Source organism: Coffea arabica, chromosome 8e (assembly GCF_036785885.1).
Source record: "Coffea arabica cultivar ET-39 chromosome 8e, Coffea Arabica ET-39 HiFi, whole genome shotgun sequence".
NCBI classification, from domain to species: domain Eukaryota; kingdom Viridiplantae; phylum Streptophyta; class Magnoliopsida; order Gentianales; family Rubiaceae; genus Coffea; species Coffea arabica.
The window spans coordinates 44,007,145-44,027,292 of record NC_092324.1 but is presented as its reverse complement, the minus strand read 5'-3'; the positions used below and the strand labels follow the sequence as shown (position 1 = coordinate 44,027,292).

At 36.1% G+C, this 20,148-nt stretch overlaps 1 protein-coding gene across 1 annotated transcript; it reads left to right on the top strand.

Moving 5' to 3' along the window:
- The first annotated feature begins 11,852 nt into the window (after window positions 1–11,852).
- LOC113704835 (uncharacterized) lies at window positions 11,853–13,016 on the top strand. Its single transcript, XM_027226709.2, has one exon. The coding sequence runs from the start codon at window positions 11,853–11,855 to the stop codon at window positions 13,014–13,016; it is 1,164 nt and encodes a 387-aa protein (XP_027082510.1).
- The last annotated feature ends 7,132 nt before the right edge of the window (window positions 13,017–20,148 follow it).

The window sequence follows — 20,148 nt, the reverse complement described above, 5'->3', positions numbered from 1 at the left end:
ATAATCCAACATCAAACCTTGGCATGCACTTACGAGCCAATCACTAAAAAGAAAAAAAAAAATGAACGAGAGGTGGACAAATAACAAACTAAAAATAAAGAACTAGTATAGCTGTCCCCCCTACACCTAGATCCTACATTGTCCTCAATGGAGGGATTAAAGCAATTAAAGAGAAGAGGGCAACGAAACTTCCCTCCCGAGTGGCGAAAGGGTAGGCTGGAATGGTGCACGGAAACTGATGTGATAGAAGTACGCGGCCAAGGTCTGAGACATCTCAACTCAATTCAACCAGCAAATGCAAAACTCTGTCCACCCAAAATCTCAACAAAGCCTCCAAGTAGACAGTTAATTTCTCAACTCAAAAGCAGCAATTCCAGTAATAGCAGTATAGAAGTTGGAGAATAACCACACAATCACAATCAGGTAGCCAACTAATTGAAAATAACAAATGCTAATCAAAATACCCCCAACCAGTACCACTGGTGCAAAACGTAGTCCAAAATCAATGAAATTGCTATAGCAGAGTAGAGCAGTAGTAAAGCAATAGCCCCAAGTGTTAATCTAGTCACAAGAAAGATTCTAAACCTCTAAAAAAGAGCAATAGGCGACTAGAATTCCAATGAATAGAGCAAGTAGAGGAACCGTAGGTGGGAACCCAGTCCACCGAAGTCAATAAACAAACCCAGGAAACAAATAAGTCCGCAAATGAGTCAACAAATTGCACAAATGATCAGACCAAAATCACAGACACTGTTCCTCCAAATCAACAATATAAACCAACATCCAAAATGTCCTCAAAAACTCGATTAAAAACTACTAATGCCAACAAGGAATGCAGTTGCCGAATTAAATCAACCAAAATTTCAACAAGCACAACACTGGCCGAGATTCTTCCCCAAAATATCACAGACAATTGTTAAAATTCCAGCCCACCCAAGAACTTCAACAATTGCACCCAAAAGCTCAACAATTGCCCCCAGCAGTCAACAAGTCAACAAGTCAGGCAACAGTAGTGCAGTGATTCGGCAATAACGACTCAAAATATACCCTCAACTGGCAATCAGGCATCTACCCAAAAAAGCAAGTGAAATTATCTCAACGACCTAATGGTTCACCACACAGAATTCACTTCCACCCAACAAAATAGTTGAAGTTACTAAGATGAACACGTTAGTTAACCGTCACAGAAAATTCTAACAAGCAAACCAGCTCCTAACAGGGCAAATTAAGCAGCACAAGCTCCTGATTCAATAGGCAATATTAGAAATAACTCAACCAGAATCCCAAAAGAAACCTCAACGAACTTAGTAGTTGAAAGCAATGGTCAGAATATTTCTCAGCAATTCAATTAGATGCACCCAACTGGAGGAAGCAATGTAAATAGCATAGAAACTTCCCAATTTAACAAACAAGTGCAATATTTCAGCTTACCCAAAATTTCAACAAATGGCTCCAGTCGGCCAATTAATTGCATAATTTCACCCAACCCAAAAGAAATAGCAATTCCAAGCAAGAATAGTCCAACCAGTACCCCTGGTGGAAATCACACAATTGAAGAAATAGCCCCCAATAGTCAACAATACTACTATTAAGCAACCCCAAGCAATATCAAGAAATTTGGGAGACAACTGCCAAATACCTTCACCGTAGAGGGTAGCCTAACGAAATGGGACAAAAGCGGGGAAGGGCCGAGGGAGGCGCGCCTCGTGTTCTGAAGCGGCAATGGCGGTGGGGGCGGCGTGGCTGCTTGAGTGGCGCTGTGGTGCTCGGCGTACGGTGGAGCTGGCGGACTGGGCAGCGGCGGAGCGCCTGGGTTGGTGACTGCTGGTTGGAGATTGTTGAAATTAGTGCTGCAGTCCCGCGCGCTTGGATGTTTGGCCGCGCGCATCAGCGGCGGCGGCCAGCGGTGATGGATCTGCTGGTAGGAGCGACTGAGCGACGGGCGAAGTCGCGGGATGTACGAAGAGGCTGAGCCCATACCAGTGGCTGCCGAGCTGGAGCAGTAGGGAGATGCGGCGCGCGCGAAGAGCTTGCTGCGGCAGCAGCGGCGCGCGGCGGTGGGGGAGAACCGGTGGTGGAGAGAGAGCTGGTGGCAGACAGCAGCAGAGAGAGAGAGATGGTCGCGGCTGTGAAGTGGAAAGGTGGAGTGCGCGGCGCAGCAGCCATGGTGGCGTGCGGGCTTCGGCCGACACAGAAGGAACAGGGGAGAAGGAAGAAAGAAAGAAGAAGAAAGAAAGAAAGAAAAAAGAAAGAAAGAAAAGAAAGAAAAGAAAAAGAAGGAAAAAGAAATTTTTTTTTTTTTTTGGAAAACTGAGCTACGGTGAAAAAGGGGAAAAAAAAATCTTTTTTTTTCATTTTAGATTTTTTTTTTTCAGGGAAAGACTCCCCCTCTTTTTTTTTGGTGGAAAATTTTTTCATATATCATCTCTTTTTTTTTTTATTATTGACAAAATTTATTTTTGAAATTCAAAAGCAGTGATTAACAGGAAATCAATAAATCGTTCTTGAGTTTCTTTGAATACTTACCTTTCCCGCGAACGTGACGCGGGCACGTCAAGAGAGCAAGAGAGCTCCCAGAAGTTTCTGGTCGTGAGCTTCCTGCACATCACCACGAGGGCGCGTCATGAGGGCAAGAGGGCTCCCAGAAGTTTCTGATCGTGAGTTTCATGCACGTCACCACGCGGGCGCGTCATGACTGAAGGGCACCTATAAATCAGCAAAAACGAAAACTGAAACCCAAAATCAGTCGAATTCAAGGAGAGCACATCTAAACTACCACACGAAAATGAACAAACAATTAAAAGGAACAATTGGGTTGCCTCCCAAGGAGCGCCTTTCTTTAATGTCTTTGGCTAGACATTATCATGTTTTGCTCATGGATGATAAAATCCTGTGGCTCGTTTTACTGCTTCATCCTCTATATAGTCCTGATAACCCTCGTAAATAGAATAATCCTTGAGCATACGAGCTATGGGCTTCCATGGACTAGTGAATGGCGCCAAACGAGTCGATGATAATTTACCTTCTCCATTCACTCCTCCCCCACTTACATTTATTGGTTCAAGATATCTCGCCATCGCCACTCTTAATCTATTCCTGTCATGAAATTCAAAATTGTCTGGTATAATAAAGTCAATTTCGTTAACAGGAATTGAAGAGTAAGAGTCAGGAGAATATTGATGAAGGAGTGGAGGAGATGTCACCGCATTTGGAGATTGTTCACTGGATTCTTTCACTTGAATGGGTTGCGGTTGGGGTTCCATTTCTTCCTTTTCAGCTTCTTTTTCAACTGCATCTGTAGATTTCTCATTTTGGCACTCTTGCATCTCCTCATCACCAGTCAAGCAAATTGCACTCTCATTTTCTTCTAAATCAACAACGGTTTTTGAGGGCAATTCTTCCATTTGAGAAGCCTATCGATTCATTCTGGATGTCAATAGACATAGTTGATCTGCCAGATAACTCATTGCATCCTTCATCATCTCATTCCTCATTTGTGTCTCCTGTTGGAATTGGTATGTATTAATAAATAATTCACCCAATTCCTGAAAAGACATACCTGACATGGACGATGGTTGTTGAGACTCTTGCTGTTGAAAATCCATTGGCCCGGTCGCATAATCAAAATTGGAATTATCCCACCTTCCTTGATCATACCCGTTTGAATAAAGGTCATGCTGCGTTTGATATTGGGGTGAAAAATCTCCCAAAGTATCAATTGGAGCACTTAGATTATCTTGAAATGCGGGGCATGTGTCAGTTGAATAACCTGAGTCAAAATAAGTTCCACAATTTGCAACAACCCATTGATCATTAGGGAAAACATGAGTCTCATAACCCCATTCAGGAACAAAGTCCAGTCTATCATCAAAATATGGAATGTTAGCAGCCATAAAAAATAATAATAAAAAAAGAAAAAATAAGAGAAAAATAAATTAAAAAAAATGAACACAAGATAAACTCAAAAAAAAAACAAATTAATCAGGCACCAGTCCCCGGCAACGGCGCCAAAAATTGACAGGTTGTCGAACCCTGTGCAATAATAAATACCTGCTCAAACTAAAAGTAATTTCTGTAGATAGTGGTGAACAGGGTCGAATCCACAGGGATTGGAAATAATTGTTTCTTTTCAAATTCACTAGAATCAAGATAATACTAATTAAAGATCTAGCCAAGAGATAACTTCAGCAATGGTTCACCTAATTGATCATCGATAAGCAAAGGCAATTCCAATTATTTACTAATAAATAGGTTATAACTGCCAAACAAGCGATGACAGTCAACTCCTCCTTACTGTGTCGATGATTAAGGTACGCCCGTTAATCACTACTCTAATTGAGAAATAATCCTAGGTACGCCCATAGAATTTAATTCCCCAATTGCCTTACGTATTAGAGGAGCCCTATTCTAACCAAATAACGCACTATCAGGGTTATTTTAGATTAGCCCGCGTATTCCCCTGACACAAACCCAATCATGCCAGTTATCACTATTTTGAAACAATTAAACAATTACGGATTTAACACCTCAATTGATAATATATTATTAAATTAACTAATTATCCGGATCCAAGACAATCAATTAATTAAACAACCATAAGCACTGCAATCAGGGAATATGCAAATACCAATAAATAAGAGAAAAAGATAAAATTAAATCGATCTCACAATTTTAGATGACCCAAAGCATCCGTTGTCCCTTGACTAGAGTGAGGGAATTAGTTCATATTTGATGAACTAAACCCACAAGAAATTGTAAAGAGAGCCGCGGCTGTTGTCCCTTGAAATTGGGGAAATTCAATCCGTCCAACTCAATGAGAAAAAGCAAGCTATAGAAAAGTAATTACTAGTCTTCCTATGGCTCACGGAGGAGAACTACTACCAAAAAGCAAAAGAAGGAAAAGTCAAACTCTATGCTACCAAGTGTCTCTACTAAAAATGAAGAAGAAAAGTCAAAAGCTAAAAACTCCAAAGTATTGCCTCCTCTCCTGTGCGGCAGCCTCCCCTCAAGGGGAAGAAGAAGCTCCCTTTTTTCCTGCGCAATTTTCCTATATAAAGTAGTGCTCCTTGCGGCGGCTCCTGTGCGGAAAAATGAAGACTTCGGCCCAATTTGCCCAACAAGGGCTCACGTTTTGTTGTTTCAAAAATGCCCCTAGGACAAGCTCTATCATCTGGACTCTTTTTCTGTCAAATTAGAACCTGTTATTATATTTTCATTCTACTCCCTGAAATAAATGCAAAATACTAAAAGTGAGTAGAATCCCGCAATTAATCCACATCAAATCAGGTAATAGGAGAAATTAATTATAAAATAAATGATAAAATTGCAACCTATCAACTTTTTATCATATTATTTTTTTCTCCTTTATAACATCACATTTTAATTCTTTTTTTTTTCCTTAAAATCTAATAACTATTAATTAAATAATACAAAATTTAACACATTTCTATATGTAAATGGCTTAACCGGACGAAGACAATAGATGAAAATGTCTCTGAGTAAGATACCGTATTAAATCTGGGACCTTTTAATCAGTGAGATAAAGGCAGACATTAGACGAATGGGAAAGATGAGGCATCTAAGCTAGGCTAAATGATCAAATCGAATTGGGTAAAAAAAAAAATCAAGTGAACAAAATAAGAAATTTTTTAAAAACGTTCAGCGGGTATTAGTATAGTTTGCCCAATTTAGTAACTCTGCTAACTGGGACATTGGCAAAGAGCCCAAACGCCCAAGGGGTCCCTGTGTTATTTACGATGGTTTTCTTGGTCTCAGGACATATCAAAAAAAAGAAAAAAATTCTTGAATCTTGATGGCCACAGCTACATATAAGAATTTAATACGGTTCACAAGTTGGTAGTTCATTTCTTCTATATTTTAGAAAAGCAATTTCATTCTTGATAGTGTCTTATAAGCTAACTCATTCTTTTATTCAAAATCTATTTTAGCCAAAAGAAAAAAGAAAACGAAACAAAAGTTATGTGTTGTGCTCACTAGCATGGAAAAGGATGTCTTCTTGCAGGTACTAAGGCATAAAATCTTGATTTGCAGCTGTTTGTTTGTTGGTCTGAATCTCCGAGCTGAAGTTGGTAGTTGGTGAGTTGATCATGAAGACGCCTTTTGCTTTTTATTTGGAAAAATGAATGGATGACTCCAACGTATATCTAGTCTTTCTTTATAGCTATATTTTCAAACTCGGACCGAGTATCGACTTGGTCGAGCTCAGGGGTCAATGGGTTTGATCGGAGTTGAATCAGATGACGTCATAAATAAAAATTATTTAAAAATTAAAATCTTATATATAAAATACTTAAGAGCATGTTAATATTAATGAAGTATATTCATATATATTTGATGTTTCAAATATATTTAACAAGAAAATATAAAGAAATTAGAATGATCAAGTAGCAATTTATATTATTCAATGAACATTAACGAGTTTAGAATTAAAATTATGGATTTAATTGAAAAATAACACCAACTTTGGGGCAACATTTATAAAGTATGAAATATTTGAGCTATATTAATAATTCTTTACAAATTAGGGGTCAAAACATAATATTAAAAATATTTTGACCTTTAAAAGAACTATGACACAAATCGGACCCTTTTTTGATCAAATCTGGTCAAACTCAATTTTGACCGAGTCTTTATCCTCTGGTTTTTTAGTAAAGCTCGGATTGGATACATGGCTAGCGACAGGTCCAGTCCGAGTTTAAAAATATAGCTTTATAGGAACTGGATGTTTTGAAAGACAGTCAATTTGCTTCATTCTGTTTGACCATCATTATGCTTCCATATTATGTTTGGATCTTATGCTTCCATAATGTGTACATTATACAATAAATTGTACTTTATTACAAAGGCATACTCTTTCCTCTATTAATCATGCCTTCTTTTGAATGTTGATTTTGCTGCCATATAAAATCTTAAGTCCTGTTTGATAATCCAGTTCAACACTTAAACTTAATAGATTCAAATTTTAACATATTCAGACTGTTTGATAACAAAAAATTAAATATCTGAATTAATTGAGTGACACTAATTTTTCTAGGCAAAATTTGCTCCCAAAATTAAGTGATAAACTATTCACTTATCATTGAATGTAATATACACTCAAATGTATTAAATTTAATACTTAAAAATTTAATAATTAATGGAATCAAATTTCAAATTTCAGATTTTAATTTTATCAAACGCACTTTTACTTGTGATGATAACAGCACCAAGAGATAGAAGATGGGAATCAATTGTACGAAAATTACCCTGAAACATTAGGAGATGATGGGATGCCCATGAGTGAGATACCAAGAAAATTAGATCTACTCAAAGATCTGGCATTTGCTTCAAATCAGATCTCGGGCTCGGATCCTGTTCTGAGAAGTAAGGAAAATTTTCCTACTAAATTTGACGCGGGATATGATTTGCTTCGAGCCGGATCCCAGGACCGAACTCACTCTTGAGAATTGAGAAGTTTCTTTTGATTTGATCTGACTTTGGATCCACGGTCGGATCCTTGATAACAGTTAAAATTCTTTAAACTTGTTTCGGCACCTTTTATGATTCGAGTGGCTATTTTACCACCAAATGATGCCTCGAATTTACAATGTTTCTGATCACTTGCACTTCTTATGTAAAAACCTATTCATATGAACAAAACTTTGAAGAATTGTTTGATGATTGACTATAAGATACGATTCTAATTGTACAAGATCACGTAGAGGATTGATCTACTACGGAAAAATTATTCTTCATATTTATTAGTTTGTTTCTATCGACTAAGGGTCTGTTTGGTTGGAAGTAAAATGTTTTCCTTGGGAAAATATTTTCCGTGGAAGTAATTTTCCATGAAAATCATTTCCCTTTCATCATTTTCAGGTGTTTGGTTAGCTTATTGAAAATATTTTCTTACTTCATTTTTCTGGTGTTTGTTTAACTTTTGAAATATTTTCACTTTTATCTCTATCTTTACTTTCTACACATTATAACTACATACTTCTTCCCATGCAAAATAAGAAAATTTATCTCATTGTTTAACTTTAAAAAATCTTGGAAAAATGTATATATAAATAAAAAATATCTCCTTAAGCAATAAACAAATTGCTGGCCATTTAGTGTCAAATATCAATCACATGCAATGCTTATTGTGACATATATCTTGCACTCTCACTGCTGAAAGTTTCTTTAGAAAAAAATGTCCCTATTATACATAATTAATTACTAGCATAGGATGAGTAGGATGAGGTTTTTTTTTTTTATTTTGAATATACTAGGGGGAGGGTTGGGTTGGGTGGTACGGGGGAGGGAGTGTAAGGAAGAAATCTTGGGTTCGAGTCCTCCTGTTTATACTAAAAAAAAAAAAAGAACATACTACAAGATGTTTTCAGTAAGTTTAGAACATACTACAGCCTGGATGCATGCATTTCGGAAAACAACTTCAGTAAGTTTGGAAGGGAAGTTGTTTTCCATGAGATGAGTGAAAATATTTTACATAGGAAAATGTTTTCAGTAACTTTTGTGCAACCAAACACGGGAAATTAGGAAAATATTTTCCTGGAAAACATTTTCACCCGAAACAAACGGACCCTAAGTCGTTGTCATTTGGTATAGGATTTTTCCTTCAAATTATCATGAGTGTTAGTTAATTTAGAGTATTAACAATCCTATACTACTATCCTCTCGATTACATCAATTTATTTTAGTGAGGGGTTAAATCTACACTCCTTCCATACTAAATGCGCACCTTATACACGTGTTAGACACTTGTGTCCTTAGCCTTTAAGCATCAAGTCAAAACTTTTTATAGTAATATCTTTTCTAAAGGAATATTCACATCCTAATCTTTATTGCAAGTTTTATATAGCCATTCCGATTTTTTTTTCCAACATTTATTTTTCTCTAAAGTTTCTTTATAATTTTCCTATTTTCTATTACGACTTTCTACCTTTATTTTGTTAAACTTTTTTTGATAGGTAGCAATTCTATTACTTATTTTATTATTAATTTCCCCTATTATCTGACCGGATGTGGATTAATTAGTAGATTCTACTCACTTTTCGTAAATTGCATTTATTTCAGGGAGTAGAACGAAAATATGATAACAGGTGCCAATTTGACAGAAAAGGGATTCAGATGATAGAGCTTGTCCAAAGGGTATTTTTGGAAATGAAGATATTACGCCTATTTTGGTAAATTCCGCGAGGGAAGGACAGCTTGGAGGGCTTGGTCCTGTTGATGTGCGCCGCAATTAAAAAGAAAGAGAGGAAGGAAGTTCGAGGGCTGGCGGGTTCTTGGTCTTCCGTCTGTAGCTTAGCGGAAAGGCTTGACTTTTCCCTTGGACCTACTTTTAGCTTTAGAAAAAACTTACGGCTGTGAGGAGGAGGCATTTTGTTAGCTTTGAGCTTTGACTTTTCCTTTTCCTTTTTTTTCCTTTTCTTTTGAATCCTGCGCATGGCAGGAGCATTGGAGAATTGCTTCCTTTGAATTTTCTTCTTTAGCTTGAGACGAAGTGAAAACTATGAACTTTTGTAGCTTTTCTGTTCATTCGATATATTGAGACGAATTGGATTTTGCCGAATTTCAACGGACATGGCCGCTGGTTTCTTTTCAATTTCCCGTGAATTTAGTTCATCAATTATGAGCTAATTTTCCAATCCTAGTCAAGGAGCAACGAAGGCTCTGGCTCGCCTAAAAATTGTGATATCGTTTTAATTCAATCTTTTCCTTTTATTTATTGGTATCCGCATATTTCTTGATTGCTATGTTTATGATTATTTAATTAATTGATTGTCTTGGATCCGGATAATTAATTGATTTGGTAACCTATTATCAATTAGGGCATTAAATCCGTAATTGTTTAATTGTCCTGAAATAGTGACAACTGGCACGATTAGATTCGTGCCAGGGGGATACGCGGGCTAATCTAAAATAACCCTGGTAGTGCGTTATTTGGTTAGAATAGAGCTCCTCTAATACGTAAGGCAATTGAGAAATTAAATCTTACGGGCGTACCTAAGATTATTTCTTAATTAGAGCAGTGATTAACGGGCGTACCTTGATCATCGACACAGTAAGGAGGGGTTGACTGTCATCGCTTGTTTGGCAGTTATAACCTATTTATCAGTAAATAATTGGAATTGCCTTTGCTTATCGATGATCAATTAGGTGAACCATTGCTGAAGTTATTCCTTGGCTAGATCCTTAATTATCACTCATTTGATTTTAGTAATTTGTTACTTAATTTTTAGTAGTTTTTTAGATTTTATTTGAATTTCTTTTATTGTCACCTTTTGCATAAAAACACCCCCCTTGTCACTGTGAATTTGAAAAGGAACAATTACTCCCAGTCCCTGTGGATTCGACCCTGCTCACCGCTATCTACAGAAATTACTTTTAGTTTGAGCAGGTTTTATTTTGGCGCCGTTGCCGGGGACTGGCGTTATTATTTGTTTCTTTTTAAATTCATTTTTTTTGTCCTAATTTTCTGGTTTTCTTCTAGTGTATGCATCGATCTTCTCGTACAGGTGATTTGATTTTTTGACCCTGAGGTAGAGAAGACCGCGCGTAGAACGAGAAAGGAAACCAGACAGCTCAGAGAGGAGCACTCCAGTGCTACATCTCAGAGACCTGAGTCAGGAGTTGAACCAACAGATTCATTTGGTGACACTTCGAGTGACTCGGAGCAAGAAGAAATTCCCATGGTTAATGCACGAACATTAAGGGAGTTGGCTGCCCCTAATTTAAATCAGCAGCCTTTGTGCATTACTTTCCCGAGTTTGAGTGAAAACACTTCATTTGAGTTAAAATCTGGTCTGATTTCTCTTTTACCCTCTTTTCATGGTTTACCAGGTGAAGAGCCGTATAAGCATCTGCAGGAATTTGATGTCGTGTGCAACAGTATGAAGCCCCCGGGGATTACAGAAGAGCAGATAAAAATGAGGGCATTCCTCTTTTCCTTGAAGGATTCTGCAAAGGACTGGCTGTGCTACCTGTCATCAGGTAGCATCACCACGTGGGACCAATTGAAGAAAAAATTTTTGGATAAATATTTTCCTGCGTCCAGGGCTGCAAGTCTAAGAAAAGAAATTTGTGGGATCAAGCAGCATCCAGGGGAGTCGCTCTATGAGTATTGGGAACGGTTCAACTTCTTGTTGCACAAGTGTCCCCAGCACCAGATAAGTGAGCAGTTGCTCATTCAGTATTTTTATGAGGGGCTCCTTTTTAGAGACAGGAGCATCATTGATGCTGCAAGTGGAGGGGCACTGGTGAACAAAACCTCTCAGGAAGCACGGGAGTTAATAGAGGGGATGGCAGAGAATTCACAACAATTCGGTACAAGAGAGGATGTCCCAATACGTAAAGTGAATGAGGTAGAGACACCCTCTATGCAGCAGCAGCTAACTGAGTTGACCGCGTTTGTTAGGCAACTGGCTGTGAGAAATGCATCACAAGCCAGGGTATGCGGGATTTGCACTGGTATAGGTCACTCTGCAGACATGTGCCCAATGATTCAGGAAGAAACTGCAGAACAGGTGAACATGGCTGACCACGCGCCCGCGCCAAGGAAGCAGTACGACCCTTACTCAAGCACCTACAACCCAGGGTGGAAAGATCATCCCAACCTCAGTTATGGAGGGAATAGGCAATCCAACTTTACACCGAACAGGCAGTCTAACTTTGTGCCAAATAAGCCACCAGGGTACCAGCAGCAATACCAACCCCGACCACCTCCGCCCCCAAGCTCTGGTCCATCTTTGGAGGAGATGATGAAACAAATGATGACAACCATGGCGCAAAATCAGCAAAGAACGGAGGCAACCATTATGCAAAATTAGCAAAGGACGGACTCCGAAATGCAGGATATAAGTAATCAGATAAGTCAAATGGCCACAACAATCAACCGTTTGGAGTCCCAAGTAAATGGAAGATTGCCATCCCAACCTGAACTGAACCTGAAGAACGTAAGCGCAATGACTTTAAGGAGCGGGAAGGAAATTCAGGGGCCTGAACCTATGATCCCTAAGGATAAGGATGAGGAAAAGATCGAAAATGAACTTGAGAGGGAGGACAGCAATGGTGCAGATCTAAAGGTACTTCCAGACCCAGTATTTACAGTTAAAACTAATCCCCCTCCATTTCCTTGCAGGTTGGAAAAATCGAAGAAGCAGGACAAGGAGAAAGAGATCTTGGAGGTGTTTCGCAAGGTAGAGATCAATATCCCCCTACTAGACGCCATCAAGCAAGTGCCGAAGTATGTAAAATTTTTGAGGGACCTATGTGTCAATCGAAGGAGGCTGAGGGGAGATGAAAGAGTTATTGTTGGGGAGAATGTGTCAGCAGTTCTCCAAAGAAAGCTACCACCAAAGTGTGGGGATCCAGGTAGGTTTACTGTCCCATGCAAGATAGGTAGTACTCTGATTAGAAATACCTTGCTGGATTTAGGAGCATCGATCAACGTAATGCCAAAATCTATGTATGCTTCTCTGAATCTCGGTCCATTAAAAGAAACCGAGATAATAATTCAATTAGCTGACCGAACAAATGCATACCCTGATGGGTTGGTCGAGGATGTGCTGGTTAAAGTTAATGAATTGATATTCCCGGCTGACTTTTATGTACTTGACATGGATGATGATCATTCCCCTGATCCCTCACCTTTGCTACTAGGTAGACCCTTTTTGAGCACAGCACAGACAAAAATTGACGTTAATAAGGGTACATTGTCCATGAAATTTGATGGAGAACTAGTCCACTTTAATATTTTCGATACAATGGAACATCCTGTTAACTCTCATCCTGTATTTGCTATTCATGCTATTAATCCCTCTGTGCAAGAATTTTCTGAGTTTGCTTGTAGGGATAAATTCAAACTTACTGAGAACAAGTATAAGGGGATGAAAGCACTGTATGAGGTGAAAAGAAGTAGAAAATTAAGAAAGAAGGCTGCACTCAAAGGCTATTTGGATCCTGGAGGAGGGCTACCGATTTCCAGGAAAATTGAGTTACACCCACATTGAAGAGTGGTGTTCAATGTCTAGCCAAAGACATTAAAAAAAGGCGCTCCTTGGGAGGCAACCCAATTGTTCCTTTTAATTGTTTGTTCATTTTCGTGTGGTAGTTTAGATGTATTTTCCTTGAATTCGACTAATTTTGGGTTTTAGTTTTCGTTTTTGCTGATTTATAGGTGCCCTTCAGTCATGACGCGCCCGCGTGGTGACGTGCATGAAGCTCACGATCAGAAACTTCTGGGAGCTCTCTTGCCCTCATGACGCGCCCGCGTGGTGATGTGCAGAAAGCTCACGACCAGAAACTTCTGGGAGCTCTCTTGCTCTCTTGACGTGCCCGCGTCAAGCAAGGATTTTAAAAAAAAAAAGTTGAAAAAAAGAAAAAAAATATATAATATATATATATATACTAGTTATACTGATAATGAAATAATTTTCAAAAAAAAAAAAAATCATCATCACCATGGCTTAAATGGAGCCTGGAGAAGAGAAAAAAGAAACAAAACAATTTCTGTTTTTTTTTTCCTTCTTTTCTTTTCTTTCTTTTCTTTCTTTTTGTTTCTTTCTTTCTTCTTCTTTCTCTTTTCTTTCTTTCTTCTCCCCTGTTTCTTTTTCTTCTCTGTCGACCGAAGACCCCCTGTCCGCCGCCCACTGGCGCACCTCCTCCGCCACCAGATCTGCTCTACGGCTAAAACCTATTCATATGAACAAAACTTTGAAGAATTGTTTGATGATTGACTATAAGATACGATTCTAATTGTACAAGATCACGTAGAGGATTGATCTACTACGGAAAAATTATTCTTCATATTTATTAGTTTGTTTCTATCGACTAAGTCGTTGTCATTTGGTATAGGATTTTTCCTTCAAATTATCATGAGTGTTAGTTAATTTAGAGTGTTAACAATCCTAGACTACTATCCTCTCGATTAAATCAATTTATTTTAGTGAGGGGTTAAATCTACACTCCTTCCATACTAAATGCGCACCTTATACACGTGTTAGACACTTGTGTCCTTAGCCTTTAAGCATCAAGTCAAAACTTTTTATAGTAATATCTTTTCTAAAGGAATATTCACATCCTAATCTTTATTGCAAGTTTTATATAGCCATTCCGATTTTTTTTTCAACATTTTTTTTCTCTGTAGTTTCTTTATAATTTTCCTATTTTCTATTATGACTTTCTACCTTTATTTTGTTAAACCTTTTTTTTTTTTTACCGCTTACACATAACCAAATGTAACCAAATAGAGATGTTTAAGTCACCAATGCTTCTTATGTAAACACCTATTCACATGAAGCAAAAAACTTTGAAGAGTTGTTTGATCACTAACTATAGGATACAATCCCGAATCACAACAATTCTAACTGTACAGAATGACGTAGAGGATCGATTTACTACAGAAACCATTTTTTATATTTTAGAATACTCTAAAACTACGCTCCATTATTCTAACCCTACACTGATTTGTCATATGTGTATAATGTGGATAAACAAACTTTTTCTTATCCTAAAAGATATTTATCCTTTGTATTAGACATTAATAGTGGACAAACATAGCTTACAGAAAAGTGATTACAATACACCATTTGAAACCTTTTCTTTCTTCGTTCATCTACACCGGCAGACTCGAGTCTTCTAATCCTTGCAGAAAAGACAAGTAGTGTACTAAAATACAAGCTCAAAATTATAGACTTAAAAAGTAAGTCAATAGCAACTATTTGATCCTTTCTAACAAGTTTTTGAGTGAAGTGGAGACTTAAAAGCAAGTCACTATCAATAATTTGGTCCTTCCCACTTATCGTAGACAAAAGTCATTCAGTAGACGGACGGCCATAGACCTGAAAGAGTAATCAATTGTGGCCACCAACATAGCAATTGTAAGTATTCGGATTGGTAAATATTGACGACCCAATTGAAAAGAGCCTTAAAAGAGTCTCTCTAATTATGAGTGTTTAATTTCTTTTAGGCCAGGAGGGTCTGAAAATTGAATAATCTCATTTTGTTGAAAAGCGTAAGAAGAGAAATTTCTTTGTTGCTTCTTCCATGCCCATTAAATGAAATTCTTAACTGTCATGATTGCAGACTGAAGTGTGATAGGTTGCAATTTTATCATTTATTTTATTATTAATTTTCCCTATTACCTGACCCGATGTGGATTAATTATTAGATTCTACTCACTTTTCGTATTTTACATTTATTCCAGGGAGTAGAACAAAAATATCATAATAAGTGCTAATTTGATAGTTGTTAGGAAAGAGTTCAAGTAGCAGACATCCAGGGTATTTTTGAAATATCAATACGCGACCCTCTTTGGTAATTTGCGGAAGACAGCATAAAAGAAGAAAAGAAACGAAGGGCTGCCGCACATCCAAGAGAAGCAGAGGATAAAAACCAAACAAATAGGAGAGGAAGGGGACGTTCTGGCTGGTCCCTTAGTTTTCCATTTTGTTTTAGTTTTAGCTTAAGACTTTGACTTTTCTTTTCTTGGAATTGGTAGTAGCTTCTTTTACCCCTTGTATGTCAGACGAAGGAAAGGTCATCAATTACTACTTGTGGCTTACTATCTATTCAATACTTGGACGATTTGAATTCTCCAAATCTCAAAAAGGACGATGACCGCTGCTCTCCCTTCAATTGTGCGTGGGTTTTTCACCTCAAGTATGCACTAATTTTTCCACTCTAGTCAAGGAAAAATAGAGGCTTTGGTTCGCTTAAAATTGTGAAATCGATTTAATTTTACCTTTTTTTTTATTTATTGGTATTCGCATATTCCCTGATTACAGTGCTTATGATTGTTTAATTAATTGATTATCTTGGATCCAGATAATTAGTTAATTTAATAATCTATTGTCAATTGAGACGTTAAATCCGTAATTATTTAATTATCTCAAAATAGTGATAACTGGCATGACTGGATTTGTGTCAGGGGAATACGTGGGCTAATCTAAAATAACCCTGGTAGTGTGTTATTTGGTTAGAATAGGGTTCCTCTAATACGTAAGGCAATTGAGGAATTAAATCTTACGGGCGTACCTAATATTATTTCTCAATTAGAGCAGTGATTAACGGGCGTACCTTAATCACCGACACAGTAAGGAGGGGTTGACTGCCATCGCTTGTTTGGCAGTTATAACCTATTTATTAGTAAATAATTGGAATTGCCTTTATTTCGATGATCAATTAGGTGAACCATTGCTGAAGTTATTCCTTGGCTAGATCCTTTGATTTTAGTAAATTGTTATTTAATTTCTAGTTGGCTATTTTATTTTTATTATTTTACTTTTAGTTGAATTGCTTAAATTGTCACCCCTGAGATAAAAACGCCCCCTTGTCACTGTGGATTCCTAAAGAAATAATTACTCCCAATCCCTGTGGATTCGACCCTGCTCACCGCTATCTACAGAAATTACTTTTACTTTGAGCAAGTTTTATTATTGCACAGGCTGACGACCTATCAAAGTGGAAAGTGGGGGCAAAGACCAAAATAAAGCTAAACGGACAAATTTAATGTCATCCCAAAGTATTGTCTTGAGTGTAATTTATATCAACAAAAACCAGTGCCTTGCTCTAGTTTAAGTCATGATCAGGGTATGCAAGGAACAAAAAAAGTAAAATTGAATAAAATGAAAAAATTTCTACTCCCTCTAGTCATATCATGAGTCTTGGATAATTTAGTGTTAACTAGTCCAGACTATTATTCTATCCATTAACTCAATCCATTTTATTGCATTTCAAATAATAAGCTATATGAATTAATATCAACAATGGTAAAGGCTACAAAAATAAAACATCGTTTGAGTTATGGTGATAGATAAACTGAGATAACAATCTCCACTATAAGAATAACTAGTTGACAAGGCCTGATGCTGCCCTGGTTTTACTTGTGAAATGTACGAGGACTGGCGGAAGTTGGCTAATGATATGGTTAAACGCATCAGCCATAGAAAATATTCAATATCTTAAGAACTTGAATGAATATCCCCCTAAGGTATAACCACTTTTGCACTTTGTCCCTAACATTATATTTTCTCTTTTTATCTTCTAAACCGTTAGTCAACTTTAATATTGTGTAATGATGATGTCAAAAAGATATTTATACCCCTAAGAATTAACTGTGATAAATTGCTTTAAAGTATAACTTGTTTTACACTTTATCTCCTAACATCATTTTTTATCAATTTGTTTGTTTGTTACTATAGTCATTAGTGAACTTTAATATTTGATAACTCCTAGGACAATTAATATCTAAAAAATCAATATTCCTAGCATAATAATAAAAAAATAGTTTTATATATATTTGGTTCAAGTTAAATTTCATTCCATAATTTCACTTTTTTTAAGATTAAGGAGAATATCTTGCTAATTTGATTTAATAATGGGAAAGACAAACAAAAATTGTTATTAAAAATTAAAATGTGAAAATATTTTTAAAATCCAAAATGAATGGGATATTGTCAGTTTCTCTTTGGAAATATACATACATCTAACCGTTTCTATTAGTAGCTAGATTTGGAGTTCAATGTCCTTTCGACATTTTTGTTATGCAGTGTTAGAGTTGACTAATTGTTTAGGGGGGTAAAGTGAAAAAAAAATAATGTTAGAAAGAAAAGTGTAAAACTTGTTAAATCTTAAGGGAAGTTATTGTGATTAACTCTTTATTATATGATCGACAATATCAGATGTTAGTAAAAAATAATGATTTAAAAAATATTTCTCTCATTTCCCCAACAGACCATATTGATCTAGGTTTGTCAGGTGATATAAACAAGGTGCAAAAATGCCTTGATTCGATCTTTCAAGTTGGACTGGGATGTTCCAAAAAAATCATCCAAAGATCGCATGGACATGCAAGAAATCACAAGGAATTACATCCCATCAGAGATGCCTTTCAAAAATGTTGACTAGATACCAGCAGTCAGTGGAGCTTTTGAAGTACTTCTAGAGTCAAATTAATACTGATAAATTGCAATAAAAACTTGGATAATATATATGCGTTAGTGCAGTTTGAAATGCATAAAATGCATCAATGTTTTGATCATTGCGGAACTTTGATAGATGAAGATTTTCCTTTTCCGTCTATTTTTCTGGTGCAAAAGCAGCCGATAGTCTAGTGAAACAACAGCAGCTCCGGAATAAGCTCAATTCACTAAAGCAGTGACTGGAAACAAAGGAAAGTCTAAAAATTAAGGATAAAATACATATAACCCCCTGTGGTTCATCTATTGCCACATGACCTTCATAACATTTTAAAATATCCACTTCACCCCTATATTTATATAAAGTGAAAACTTGACAAAAAGTAGCTTGTGTAAATCGTTAGTTGAAATACCAATAGTATCATTATTTAATTATTAAATCAATTAATAACTTAACTACCTTGTGTAAAAGTATAGGGAGATTATGCGTATATATACATAAATCACAACAGGGTAAACTAAATATTTATAAACCATAAGGGAGTTACATGGATGTTAAGATTTTATCACACACGTTTTTAAAGCATGTTTGATATAAATGTTGTAACTAATTGCACATTCTATCCATTTTTCACTTTACATAAAATCACAGAGGAGTTATGTAGCTATTTTAAAACCTTAGAATAATAAGTAATTTATCCAAAAATTAATCATCTATAAAATTGAAAAAGATTACCGAGAAAATCACTTCTTAAATTATTTTATATCTATAAAGAAGAACTCCAGTGAGATTTTTGTTATTGATGAAGATTTACATCAGGGATTTCAAATCTCACCACTACGCATATGAGTTGTCAGTTAATTGGGATAATTTCAAAAACCTCCCCTGAGGTTTGTAGGAATATCACTTGGTACCCTTGAACTTTGAGAAATTTTACTTATTTCCCTTATTTTTAAATTTTTGTAACATTATCAACCCATTTAAAAACAATATTATTAAGAAATTCATATTTGGAGAGAGGAAATGTTTTCATACCAAAATTGCCCTTGTGTTGTCCTAATATTTTTCCAAAAGTGAACATATACTACAAAAGCTTGAAAATAAAGACAAATAGTGTTAAAGCATATGTACAATAGAATAAATTATACCCAATAGGTTTTTCTAAGGCACAAAAGATCACTATTTAAGAGTAAGTTTGACGTACTTTAGAAATATATATATATATTTCATTCACTGTAAAATGATTTTGTTAATTTGAGGAGTTTTATAAATTTTAGAATTTTGAACTTTCTAAACTTTTTGTATAAACATTTGACTTGAACATTAGAAACAAAACAATGTCTAAAATTATATTTACAAATTCATTTGAGGTATTTTTAAAAACATAAAAGTAACTTTCTTTATTACGAAGTATTTTTGGGATGAATTTAGAATTTTTTTTTTAATGTTCTAACTTTTTTGTCCAAATTAATGGCTTGAAAACAAGAGAAAGAAAAATTATTAAAAATATATTTAGAAACTTATTTGAGTATTTTCAAGGTGCAAAATGTTATTTGTTTATAATTGTAACAATTTTTCCTTTTACATTTATTTATTGATTTAGTGGCTAAAATTAAAATTTCAAGAATTAAAAATTTTTGGTTTAATTCTTTCTTTTGCCCTTTTTTATTACTTTTTAAATCCTGTCACTTCCCCGTCTCTCTGCTAAGACAGTAATAAAATAAAGGGTTAATTACATTTACCTCCCTGAGGTTTGACCATATTACCAATTAATCCCTGTAATTTGTCCAAATAACGGTCTCACCCTTTGAATGATCAAACATTTAACAAAAACTCCCTTAATGCCGAAAATGCTAAGACAGTAATAAAATAAAAACACGTTTAAATTGGCGCTTCAGACTAATCCTATTGGGGAGCACATAAGTCAGGGAATTCCTTTTTTGTTCTTCTTCTTTTTCCTTGTTTGGCACATCATCACAATGCTTTCGATAATATTTTAAAGCACTAGTCTAAGCCTGGCCAGAAACCTGTTGACCATCTCTGCATTTAACGCATAGAGATGAAGTTTATCTCATTTTCCTAGAAAATATGCCAACAAAATTAAGTCCCATTAAGACCCATGGAGATGGGGCTCTTAAAAAGGTTATCTTTTTTTGGAGCTGCAGAAAATAAACTATCATGGCAATCCCTGCCTCCATCTTTAATAGTTCAGCCATTACTACC

Excerpts from the sequence above, each read along its gene's own strand:
- LOC113704835 (XM_027226709.2), top strand. The coding sequence starts at position 11,853 with ATGCAGGATATAAGTAATCAGATAAGTCAAATGGCCACAACAATCAAC.